General features: G+C 56.1%; 5 protein-coding genes across 5 annotated transcripts; 2 read left to right on the forward strand and 3 right to left on the reverse strand.

Moving 5' to 3' along the window:
• Positions 1-924: 924 nt before the first annotated feature.
• On the forward strand, positions 925-2421 carry CPAR01_02249 (uncharacterized protein; the record flags this gene model as incomplete). Its single annotated transcript, XM_060486537.1, has 1 exon — positions 925-2421. One exon carries the CDS (start codon positions 925-927, stop codon positions 2419-2421), a length of 1497 nt encoding a protein of 498 aa, XP_060353865.1.
• A 778-nt stretch (positions 2422-3199) lies between these two features.
• On the reverse strand, positions 3200-5322 carry CPAR01_02250 (FAD dependent oxidoreductase; the record flags this gene model as incomplete). The annotated part of the gene is made up of 2 exons (XM_060486538.1): positions 3200-4017; positions 4098-5322. The coding sequence occupies 2 exons, from the start codon at positions 5320-5322 to the stop codon at positions 3200-3202; spliced, it is 2043 nt and encodes a 680-aa protein (XP_060353866.1).
• Positions 5323-5502: 180 nt separating this feature from the next.
• CPAR01_02251 (uncharacterized protein) lies at positions 5503-6009 on the reverse strand (the record flags this gene model as incomplete). Its single annotated transcript, XM_060486539.1, has 1 exon — positions 5503-6009. A coding segment is annotated over one exon (507 nt), but the record flags the coding sequence as incomplete, so codon positions are not given.
• Positions 6010-8138: 2129 nt separating this feature from the next.
• On the forward strand, positions 8139-9389 carry CPAR01_02252 (uncharacterized protein; the record flags this gene model as incomplete). The annotated part of the gene is made up of 2 exons (XM_060486540.1): positions 8139-8501; positions 8709-9389. Coding segments are annotated over 2 exons (1044 nt in total), but the record flags the coding sequence as incomplete, so codon positions are not given.
• A 1583-nt stretch (positions 9390-10972) lies between these two features.
• On the reverse strand, positions 10973-12266 carry CPAR01_02253 (MIP family channel protein; the record flags this gene model as incomplete). The annotated part of the gene is made up of 3 exons (XM_060486541.1): positions 10973-11146; positions 11343-11883; positions 12040-12266. 3 exons carry the CDS (start codon positions 12264-12266, stop codon positions 10973-10975), a joined length of 942 nt encoding a protein of 313 aa, XP_060353869.1.
• Between the last annotated feature and the right edge of the window lie 237 nt (positions 12267-12503).

A 12503-nucleotide genomic window follows, 5' to 3' on the forward strand; every position in this document is an offset into this window, starting at 1 on the left:
CGCTTGGAATATAAAGGTAATGTCAAGACTTCAAGATCAATCCTCCCAAGTCAGAGTTTTTTGCACAACTTGTCTTTCGGTATTGTCATTCCCGTCGTAAAACGTTGAGCAAATTCAGTTACCGTATTGAATCCTTGCGCCTTATGACTTTCTCGACGCCAAGATGACTTACGAAATTTCTGGACAGCTACGAACTGAAGTGCAGAGTTCGTATACTCATGTCTATCTACCTACGTAACATCCGAGGTACTCGTAGCGTTGTTTGATAGTAATTTGCTTGTAAGTCAAGGATTCGGCCTCCACTCAAGCTGCCGTATTCCGACTACGCAAAGCAACCCAGCTCTAATTGGTCAATCGCCCAACTGAGACTAACAAGCTGGGCGGAAAGAGGCACATTCGTCCCGTGCCAGCTAAGCTTTTTGGAGCATTAGCGCGGCAGGCTACAACCCCCAATCTCCCAGCTCTGGAACGTCCTTCCACTTTGTACACGAATAGCAGGGCCCCAAAAAAGTTGCACCTTCCACACACACACCTCAGCAGTCCACACTCACCCACCTTCCGAACCAAACAAGCAAGGAAGCTGCATGGCACTTTCCCCCTGTTGCGACTTGCGTGTCTGAGAATCGCCCATTCCAGGCAGTTTCTCCAGGCATTTCTTTCCTTCCAGCAAGAGAAACGCAACGCGGCTGAAGGAACGTACCCTCCCATTCGTCACACACGCGCGGCACAGGTGTCGCCTCACACAACCATGATCCCCAACTTAATCTCATCGACTCCCGCCTGCCCTGCGGCGCAGCAGCTTCCCTCTCCCTCCCTCACAATGCCGTCGTCGTATTCCACGAGCCTTACCTTCGCCGAGCTCGACTGCATTCCTCTCCTCCTTCCGCCTGCGATGCGCTGATTCACAGCTCTCTGAATCTGAAGATGATCGCTATCAATTCCCGTTTGCGAACGATACTCCCCCTAGCTGCTCTCTTCGCCCTAATCCTCGTTCTTGTTCGATTCCATGAAAGCATTATAAATCTCGATTCACTGTATAACCTCGCGAAGCACACGAAGACACCGCCGCCATCTTCGAGTGGTAAGGACAACAAGCAGTCGCTCTCCTCTGAGACCCCAGTGTACAAGCCGGCACCGACCTACACCTCGCCCCCGGTAATCGATCCCTTCCCCCTCCTCGCCAACACCGACTCGCCGCCCCCCTCGGTCCCTGCGCATAACGTCCCCCGCGACGACATACACAAAGACTACGGTCTCGATGCGCAACCGCCGCTCTTCATTGGCTTCACCCGCCAGTGGCCCATCCTTCTGCAATGCGTTGTTAGCTACATCACAGCAGGCTGGCCGCCCTCCAGCATCCATGTCCTCGAGAACACGGGTGTCCAGTTCGCCAACGCCCAGGGCAAGCTCTCCCTCCAGAACCAGTTCTACCTGAACCATACGACGCTCAAACGGCTAGGAGTCAACGTCATCCAAGCGCCCGCCCTGCTCTCCTTTTCGCAGATGCAGAACATGTTCCTGCACGAGGCGCACAAGAATAACTGGCCATACTACTTTTACTCTCACCAGGACGTTCTCGTCTTCTCCTTTGAGGACGGCAAGGACGACACTCACCGCCCCGGCGACCGAACATGGGAATTCTACGACGAGGAGGAGCAAAATGAGATCCTGAACCCGCCCGCGGCAGGACAGCAGGGTTACCGCACCATATACGAGAACTGCCTGCGCGATCTTGATACCACGCTGAGGCGTAAAGAGAAATGGGGGTTCCGGTGGTACCAATATGACCACTTGACCCTGGTGAACCGTGCCGCGATGGACGCCATTGGCGGTTGGGACTCGCTGATCCCGTACTACGCGACCGACTGCGACATGAACGCGCGCCTGGCCATGGACGGCTGGACGATGAAACACCGTCGGGCGGGTATCATCAATGATATCTCGACGCACCTCGAGGATCTTTCTGTCTTGTACCGGATTCCGGGGACGGTCCCGAAAATGGTCGACCCAAATCCCCCACCCCCACCTCCGCCCCCGCCGCCGGCCGAGAAGAAGCCCGAGGACGAGAAGATCAAGGGCGACAAGCGAGACGACGAGACCGCGGCGAATGCTACCCTCGTAGACGATAAGGCAGAGTCCTTCCGCGCCGTAGTCAAGACGGGCCTGGAGATGACAAACTACAAGTACAGAGACAGCGACCACAACCGCAACTCGTGGCAAAAAAGCCAGCACGGCGGCGAGGGCGAACCGTACTACTACGACGCCGCTGGGTTCGCAGAGGCCTTTGAGGTGCTCGTCGCTGCCGGGCGCCGGGTCTTTGAGCTGAAGTGGGGGCGCGGCGGGTGCGATATCGCCGAGGGGTTCGGGTTGAAGATTACGGACCAGTGGCGCGTATTGCCTCCGGAGAAGAAGGATAGATGAGGATGGGGGTGTGTGTGGTTGAATGGGCATTTTTTGCGCGAGTCACGGCGATGACGTCGTTTTTGGGGGGGATGCGATGTCACTCGTTGGTTTCATGGAGTCGGTAATGACTCGTCACATACGGACCTGAATCAGTGTTCCCAAGAGCTGGGAAGGAAGTCTGGCGATACAATGTCAAGATATTGAAAGGCGTAATAGATTTAGACAAGCACCTGTGAAGCACCATCTCACTCGGTCAAGATAAGGCAAATGGAAGCAATTAGCATGTAATGATATCTTGATATTCAATGGCCAAGGCCATCTATGCGGGTACTTTGTGTAAACGCACTCAAGTCCAACTCCTTTCTGGGAAGAGGAACTTTGCACCGGCGTTTGATGCCATATGCTACTAATAAACTAGGTAAAAAAGGAAAATGAAAAAACCCAGAAAAAAAGGTTGGATGGAAACACAGATGAGAAGAATCGTACACACAGTCGGTGCTGCTCTCAAAATGCCCAATCCCTCCTTTGCCCCCAAAAGTACGCCAATATCCCCGTTCTATCTAGGTATCCCAGGGTTTTCGTTTCGGAAATCCAAGTAAAAAAAAGGATTTCAATCACAACACACGCAACGGAGCTTAGCTATCCATCGGCTCCGGTTGGGTTTCAACTTTTTCTTCGGGCCAAAATGCTCTCGCTCTCACTCCTCTTCGTCTCCTTTACACACGTATCGTCAAAAAAACACACAGGGAAATAGTAAGGCAAGAGGAACAGTCATCCTTGATGACAAGGGACTGCTCTATGCCTCGGTGATATTTCTCGCCAGGGCACCACCAGCCTGGATCTCGTTGGGCGCAAACTTGATCCCGCTAGCCGAAGCCGCGATCTGCGACTTGGGCGCGTACGCCGACGTGGCGGTGCCGCTGCGGAGGACCTCGTCGCGGGTGACGCCGAACTTCTCGGGGGACAGGCCCATGGAGCGGAGGAAGTGCACCGTCTCGGTCCACTCCTGGTCCTTGCGCTTGGCGTCCCAGCCGAGTTCCTCGGCCATGACGTCGATCACGCGCGGCAGGGCGCGGAGAGCGGACTCAGCGTCAAGGAAAGCGAGGCGGGTGCGGCGGGAAATAAGGTCCGTTGCCGTGAGGGCGGCCTCGGCGCGGACGCCGTGGCGGATCTCGCCCTCGACGAAGGGGAAGTTGGGGATGATGCGCTGGCGGTCGGCGGGGGTGGTGGCGACGGACCAGGCGCGGTCGCCGTAGTTGTGGGCGAGGTGGTGGGCGACGTCGGCGTCAAGGGCGAAGTGGGTGATGAGGTGGCCGGGGAGGTGCTTTGAGAAGCCGTGGGCGCCGACGAGGGGAATCTTGGTGGTGATGCAGGCGCCGGTCGTGGTGAAGGGTGCGAGGCCTGCGCCGGAGATGTCGGGGAGGGAGACGGGCTTGGGGGCGAGGTTGAAGGTCTTGATGGCTTCGTCGACGGCGTCTTCGGCCATTTGGCGGTAGGTTGTCCACTTGCCGCCGGCGCAGGTGAGGAGGCCGGAGGAGGAGACGGTGACGAGGTGGGAGCGGACGAGGGATTCGGTGTTCTTTGCGTTGGGGTCCTTGACCAGGGGGCGGATTCCTTGCATGAGATGTTAGTTTCTTGGTCCTGACCTGAGAGCGATATCGGAGGGAGGGGGAGTGAACGAGAGGAAAACTTACCAGACCAGGCAGAGAGAACATCGGAACGGGAGAGAGCGGACTCGGGGGTAATCAGCTTGTTGACCTCCTTGAGAATGAACTTGATGTCGTCCTCGCGGGCAATGGGCTCGCGCTCGACGGGGGCAGCGTTATCCGTGGTTCCAGCCAGAGTGTATCCTTGCCAGGGCAGAACAAAAATGACACGACCGTCCGAGGTAGCAGCATCCAATAGACCGATTCCGTTGGGGCAGATGTCGCCAGGCAGCATAATGTGCGCACCAGAGGCAGGGGCGACGATGGGCTTGCGGTCCGGGTTGTCCATGCATTCGATTGCGTCGGCAAAGGGACCAGTAGCGTTGATGACGCCCTTTGCGCGGACGGTGAAGGGGGCGCTGCCGGGGTTCTTGACGTCGCGGACTTGCGCGCCCGTGATCTTGCCGGTGGAGGAGTTCTTTTCCAGAGAGGTGACTTCGACGTGGTTGAGGACGGTGGCGCCGTAGAAGGCGGCAGTGAGGGCGAGAGAGACGTTCATGCGGGAATCGTTGTGCTGGCCATCATAGTAGACAAGGGCGCCGACCATGTTATCCTTTCTGAGCTTGGGGAAGGCCTCCATGGCCTTCTTGGTGGAGACGTAGTAGGAGCTCTCGAGACCCTGGGAACCGGCGAGGAGATCGTAGGCCTTTGTGCCGGCCCAGAAGTAAGGAGTCTGCCACCACTTCTGGATGGGCAGGAGAATTGGCAGGGAAGAGGACAGGTGCGGGGCGACGTTGAGGAAGGTCTTGCGCTCGTGAAGGGCCTCCATGACGAGCTCGAGCTGGGAGTAGTCGAGGTTCCAGACGGCCTTTTCGAGGTAGCGGACACCGCCGTGAACGAGCTTGGTGCTCTTGGACGAGGTTCCAGCAGAGAAGTCGTCGCGCTCGACGAGGGCGACCTTGAGGCCGCGGGTGACGGCGTCGAGAGCGATGCCGGTTCCCGTGGCGCCGCCGCCGATGACAAGGAGGTCGTACTCTTGGGCATCGGAGTTGTGAGCGCGCAGGTCGGCCAGCTGTGAGGCGCGGTCCTTTGCCGCGGGGAATGAAGGCGGGACGATCTTGCCCTGGTCATCGCGCTTGAGCTCGACGAGGGCCTTGTCGAAGTTGTGAGCGCCGCGGCCACTGAGGAAGGTTGAGTAGGCGACGACACCACCAGTTGCCGCGGCGGCAGCGATGGCGACGGGCCTTCTCAGGCTTGAGAAACGAGACGCCATGCTGGCGGGTGTTTCTTGTGTGTGTATTTTCTTGTGATCTCTTCACTCGGTGAGGTTTAGACCGAGTCCGAGAAGGACGGGACGATGACGGTGGAAGGCGCGTCTGGTATAGGTAACCAGTCCGGGCGTGTAGGGTGTGGGATGCCCTTTTGGTGAATGCTTTCCCTCAATGGTGATGTGTTAGGAGGGGGAGGGGTTCACAGGTTGATGATCCTGGGAAGAATCAGGAAGGTGAAGGTAGGGGAAAAGAAGTAAGAATAAGAGAGGTAGGAAGAGGAAGAAAAGGCTCAAGGGCTTAAGAGGGACCGAAGGGGTTGAGGATTGTCGATCGGTAGATGACCCAAGTGAGTGGGTAGATTCCGGGTGGCAGAAGAGCAGGAAGCTGTGCTTGTCCGGGCTGGGCCGCCTCACCCGCGAAGTATGGACTGTTATTCGTGGAATGACACCCCGAGCTCGAGAAGGAATGGTCCCGTTTGGCGCGAGCAAAAATCTTCCGTTGGACTGACTGGGCAGGGCGGAAGGGCAGGGGATGTGGGTATCAGAGATGGGAGAGAGGGCGACCTGATGTGAGGAAAATAAAAAAACAATAACGAAACTTGAGCCCGGCAAAAAGAGGCTAAAAGTAGATCGGGGGTGGAGGGGGGTACGAAGATACCTTGTGATGACGGAGATCGGGGGATGGATGGACGGACGGGGGGTCAGACGGAGAGAGACATGCAGCTTTGGCCGGTAGCGATGGATGGAACACACGGACAAAGCGATGAGGATGCCAGCTCAGACACAGCTCTTGCTTGGTGTTCGCAAGGTATCGCTCGCCATTGCCAATTGGACCTTAACCCCCACGTGGTCGCAGGCGCGTCTGCGGTATGGCGGCATGGCTCATCTTGAGACTTTTGCGGATACCTTGTCTGTTCTGACCACTCTACCTGCGTTTCCTACCTTGTGCTACCTTACCTTGGCTATGCCACATCACTGCATGCTATCATCTATCGCAGCTTCATCAGCCATGTGGCTACACAGTAGGTACGTTGTGGTGAATGGTGGCAATGGCAGTGGTGAAGGGCAGTGGTGAAGGGCAAACGGTCTCCGGAAGCAGCAGCAGCAATGCACTCGAGTCGGGGTCTGACATCATGGGTACCGAGCTCACTCCGAGCTAGCAATTAGCAAGCAGCAACAGCACCCCAACACTGGCTGAGTGACTGAGCAGAGTCAGGACATGCAGCGAACCGGAGTGAGTGAGAGACGGGAAAAGACCCGCTTCTCGTTCGTCATGTCGGTAACGGCGCAGGATCCAGTATGGAGAAATGAATGGGGAAAAGGCACGCAAATCTGGAGGTGGGAAAGAGACGTCGGTGCCATCCCATCCGTATGCGTAGATGGATCCGTAATTGTATGGTGTTTCCAGTCAGAGCCTCAAATATGCCATCAGGGGTCTGTCTGCACCTCGGTGTTGAGTGGCCGAGACGGTGACATGTTTTCGGCATTCTCTCGGTGCTGATCATACATGGAGTAGTGCGCCCCCTGTCTCGGTGGTCTCGGTTGATATCGCCGACCACTGAAGAAGAATTGGAGAAGGTGCCGCCCAAGTTCCCACAGAAAGGAAGGAAGGGTCCCGCTAAGAACTGGAAAGTGCAGGTGGGGTCACAGATTTGGAGACCTTCCGTCAGCTGGAAGGAAGGCTCCACTGGACCTTGAGGTTCGCAATGATCGGCGGAATCCTCCGGCCGAAGAAGTACGTACTCTTCCACTTTAGCCCCTGCTTCCAGCCCTGACCCTCTTTTCCCGTGCCACACGTGCCTTCTCCTCTTTTCGGTTTCCCACCACCACCCCCAATCTCCACTTTGGCAGTGCCAGACGGCGACACTGCGGCCTCGACTCTCGCTCGTCCTCGGTGTTGCATTCCCGTCACCACATCCACACCGCAGACCTGGACCACCACCACCGTCCAATACTACTGGGCAGGACTCCGTAGTCCAATCCAATCACGCTCACTGCAGAATCAGCAGCAAGGCACAGTCACTCGCCTGCTGGATCTCGAGACACGCATTGCAGATGCCCTCCCTCACCCAGTCACTCAGTCACCCCAGTATTAACAATCACCACTGCCAAACGGCGACTACACGGCGACCACCAATCGGCCCGGCGAATGGCCCGCGACAGATGTCTCCTCGTCGACCCTCCCCAACGTCTCCATCAGTGTCCATCGTGGGATGTTTGCCCACACAGCGCCACGCCATACTGCCGCTAACTACCCTTATCCTTTGCAATCCTCACATGTCGGCCCTTATACAGGGGCCTGATTACTATGGATCTCGCCTCACTTCTCAACTTGAGGCCCGATTGTGAGGCTTGCCCAACAGCCCAAGGGGCATCAACCAGCCAAACAATTTCTTCCAGGGCGGATTTCTGGTTCATCTTAAGAACCAGATGCCGTCCTCTTCTATCCGTCCATAGATAGTACTGCGGACCGTTTTTGGTTCCCGGCCACGGGAGGCTGCATCACACAGACGCCGCGCCATTTTGGTGACCGAATTATCGGGATTCACAGCCAACAAACGCCGTACAGTCGAACCTGTCCTCGTTCCCTATTTTACCTACATCTCATCGACTAGCCCACCCACCATGGCATCGCTTACACCCGACACGATATACTGCCACCACTCGCCAAGCTATCCAAGTCAGCAAAACCTGCCTCCAGTCTGCCGACTCTTCCCTCCAGACCCAGCAATTTCCGCAACTCTTTACCATCATCGATCACGCGCAAAACCCCTACGCAGTGTAGCGGCCGACGTCCGAGCTTGACTGACAAGTCACTTTACCTCTGCCATGTACCTCGACCTACTCTTGTTTGGGTACTTGGGGAGTGTCCGGACACGAACCCCTCCTGGGATACGACTGCGGTAGGGACACCGTTGTCGCACCCGCACCGCACCCGCACGCCGCAGGGCACACGCCCACCGTCCACTCCTCCGTGGCCGCTACCAAGTTTCTTCGCTGCACATCCCTCGGCCGTCACGGCCACGCCGCAGTGCCACGCCGAACATTCCGCGCCGCCCCCTGCAACTCGCGTGCGAAAAAGTGGGAGGAAGCAAGTTGAGGTGGTACACGGGTTGAAATGCTGCCAATCCACAACCACTTCGCAACTCGGCTCCCCTACCCACGCAAACGGTCACGATACAGTCAGTTTTCTTGCTGCGCTGCCAGATGATGTGATGGGCCAGCTTTGGTCGCCAACCTGTCCAAGTGCTGCGTATCAGGTCCCTGTCTACGACAGCCATACAACCCAGCTCGAAATAGCCCTTCACCCCCCCCCCCAGTTGACTTACACCCAAACGCAGGTCAACCCATCACCATGTCCTCGTTTGATGACCTTGATTTGCGTCTAGATTTTGAAACTCGCAGGTTGCAGCTGCGCCTCACGGCACGTTCGCAGCCAGAGTACCAATCTTAGCACTACGACAAGTATCGCACCCAGAGTTCGTCGTCTCGCGCTACCGAACCCTCTAGGCAATCTGAGTAAGATGGACCAGGTCCCAGGGTGCAACTCGACAGCGACGTTTCCTGCACGTCCACTAGCTCTTGGCTGTTTCTACCCCGCGCTTCCAGACGAAGCACCAGCCAGACACAACCTTATCTCACGACGGGCAACGTTCGCCGGGCCACTGAAAAAGGGCCATCGATCGGAGACAGCTGTATTACGAGTCAGCTTCGCTCAGAGTTTGAAGCCATCGGCCTCTCATCGATGGGAGCACGATCTCCAAGTTACTATACGCAACGGGAGCAATACGGGCCATCGTCAGACACACTTACACGCAACGTCCGTTGCGCACTGCCCCGCCTCGCATCGCGACTTTGCTACAGCTCTGCAAACGGGAAACTCGTGCCGGCGATTGGACATTCAAGCCATCCAGACAAGACAGTCATCCGAGTTCCTCGCCATGCGGCCAATGCTTGACATCACTTCCCGTCGCCACCCCGTCCAATCCGCGCCCTCTCCCGCCTCGACGTGGATGGTAGTTCAGGCGACAACAGACCACTCTCCCCAACTTTGCCCATCTTCAACGTAAGCTAAGCGCACAGTTCTTGCGAATCGCTAGTTGCCACAAGAAACTTGAACAACACACAATGGGCCATCCGAAGTCCTCATAATGCACCCTCTTGGTGGCTGAAAGAGGATTCCAAGGCATTGGCGAGCTGGAAGCATGGGCAACGTGATAGCTAAGCTTGCACAGTAGGTTGCTGACTACCATCCCTCTGCTGGTCTCCCGTCTCCTGGCCAGGAAGGTGAGTAACAGAGGTCAAGAGTCGGCTACAGACGGAGCGGGTGCAAGATGCCCATGGGGACCACCCATCTCCCCAAGCTGGGGTCGAGATGGACCATGACTGGGGCTCCAGTCGGTCTCGATACTGCAATTGCTACCTGAGTCCACGAGACTATTGGATTCCAGACATTCCAAAAGAGAATGTGCAACCGCGGACCCAGACATTCGGGGTCGCTGTCAGGGTCAATCTCTACCTTTGAGGCCTCTGAGAGGTCAGAGGCGGGGCTACATCCACGATTCACCACACCAAAACCCCAGTCTCCCCAACAAGATGCAAGCCCACGCCATCATGGATTACATGCAAAGTGCGAGCATTTTGTTGGTCTGGATTCTTTTGGACTGGTGGTGGTTCAGCTTTGCTGCACTGGAGATTCGGAAGCGATTCCAGTTCCCAGCGGCGTGGGCAGGTCCCTTCCCGCTAGCCAAGTTGGCGGCGTTAGGCCCCCGTAATTTGGGCCCATGTCTCTGAGCAAAAACCCCCGACTTGACGGAAGAATTGTTCACCTGGCCCGCTCTCGGGGCAATCGTGCCAATCTTCCAGCGAAGGTGGCTTTTTCTCTCGTCTTCAAGGGTCTCCTTCACGAACATACTAATTGCTGGCCATGGGCGCACATCGTAGTTGAGAAAGAGGATTATCTTTGCCTCTTGATGGCACTCTTTTCTCTTGTTCATCGCGTAGTCACCACGGGGAAACATTCTTTGAACTCTGAAAATGACTTTGTGATTTGTAGACAAGACACCGCTAATCCAACCCACGCCAATACCCAAGCAGCAGCACCTCAGCACCTAACAGGACAACAAGCAAGGCAAAAAAACAAGAAACAGGAACGACGGAATACAGCTGCAAACAAGCTCATGATAAACGATTTTCTCGCCCGTGTTCGCTTTTTTGGGGTGTTTGGACCGTAAGACAGACCCATCCTTTTTGTGTTCTTTTTGTTTTTCCCTTTCTGTTTTTCCTCAACTTGAGAAACGCATAACTGCGTTGGATCAAGTCGAGATGTTGTCTCGTTGAAGGCAGGAGGGTGACCTTCGAGTCGATCGCTCGCCCGTCTCAGTCTCTCCATCTCTCTCTCTCTCTTCTCTCGTTATCCGAAACCCGTGGTATCATTGTCTGCCAGTTTCTTTGCCTTTCTCACTCTCGCACACTCATAAGAGATCGTCGTGGAGGTCGTCGTCGTTCTCATGAAGATGGACCGAATCCTCACGATAAGATCCCGGTGTCAATCTCATCATCACTCATCAAGATGAAAACCAACATTTCTGTCTCTCACTTTCTCATCATCAAAAACGCACAAATCGGACACTACGTGAAGCGAGGACAATGTCTACACCTTCTCCAAGCGGTTCTTGTAGGTGTTGGACCAGACGTCCCGGCGCGGCCGGAAGAGTCGGGTGAGGCCAAAGTAGGGCGTGTTGATGGGGCTCTCGCCGGTGAAGATGAAGACGTCGTACAAGAAGCCCCCAAAGAGGGTGCCGAAGAAGGGGGCGACCATGGGGATCTGCGGAGATGGAATGTTAGTCACGAGACTTCATAACAGGATGTGAGGTGAGAGATTCGCCACTCGGAAGGACGACGTCGGCCGAGGGCCACAAGACTAGCGCACACAACGACGACGATGACGAAAAACCCCAAGCCCCATCAGAAGATAGGGGGGAGACCGAGGCAGGCAGGAAAGGAATTTTCTTGCTGCTTACCCAGAAATAGTATCCACCGGCGGACCACACTTCAGACCCGTACCCGAGAATGTACGAAACCAGGCGGGGACCAAAGTCACGAGCCAGGTTGATGGCGTAGCCAGTCTCCCAACCGAAGCAAGCACCGATGCCGAAAATGAGGAAGAAGAGGGCCAAGGGCATAAAGGGGCCCGCAGCTCCGTTGGTGGGATCGGCGAGGGCGAAAATGGAGAACATGAGGATGGTAGAGGCGACGATTTCCGAAAAGAACATGCCTGTCCGCGTCATGAAGGCGGCTGGGTACGTGCAAAAGATGCCGGCGGTCGAGTTGACGCCGCCGACGGTGCGGATGCCCGGGCCGCCCTCAAAGGCGTCGATGGCACTGATGTAGTTTCCGTACACGATGAAGGCGCCGGCCATGGCGCCCAGGAGCTGGCCCATGAAGTAGACAGGGAACTTGCGCCACGGGTGGCCGCGGTACACGCAGTTGGCGAGTGTCACTGCCGGGTTGAGATGACCACCGGATTTCTTGCCCACGTAGACACCGAGCATAACTGCCAATCTATGAAGCAATGAGTTAGTTGATTCATTCTCATCTTTTCTCTCGTTTCTGTGCTCGACTTCCGCCGAGACTCTCGTTTCATTCAAGATTGCGCAAGCCGAAAAAGCCACGCACTCGTGAAGTGAAGTCGGAACACTGGGAAGGATCGAAACTTACCCCCAACCCCAAGAGATACTCTGGTAATCACCCTTGGTGCTGTTGCTAAGAACGACCTGGGCAACGACACCGTCGCCAAAGAGGATCATAATCATGGTTCCAAAGAACTCGGAGAAACCCTCCTGGCAGTTCTCACGGATACGCGACCACCACAGCTGCTCCTCCTCATGGTGAGGAGGGAGCATGCTGCCAACGGCGTGCTCCTCGTGGGTCTCTTCGCCTCCCATGTCGTGTTTATAAGTTGGAATATGCTGCTTGCCGACGGACGACGACTCTGACACCGATTCCGCTGTATGGACAGTGATGACCATTAGAACCTCGATACGATAACGTTTACGATTTCTCTCGAAGGGACGAAGGGGCTCGAGGGTGGTGAGATGGATGGATGGTTGAGGAGTGAGAAGGACTTTGAGAAGGAGAGGAGATGGAGAAGGAGAGAAGATAAGAAACGCGGGGACGGTGAG

Source organism: Colletotrichum paranaense, assembly GCF_030867605.1.
Source record: "Colletotrichum paranaense strain IMI 384185 chromosome Unknown Scaffold_2.1, whole genome shotgun sequence".
Classification (NCBI taxonomy): domain Eukaryota; kingdom Fungi; phylum Ascomycota; class Sordariomycetes; order Glomerellales; family Glomerellaceae; genus Colletotrichum; species Colletotrichum paranaense.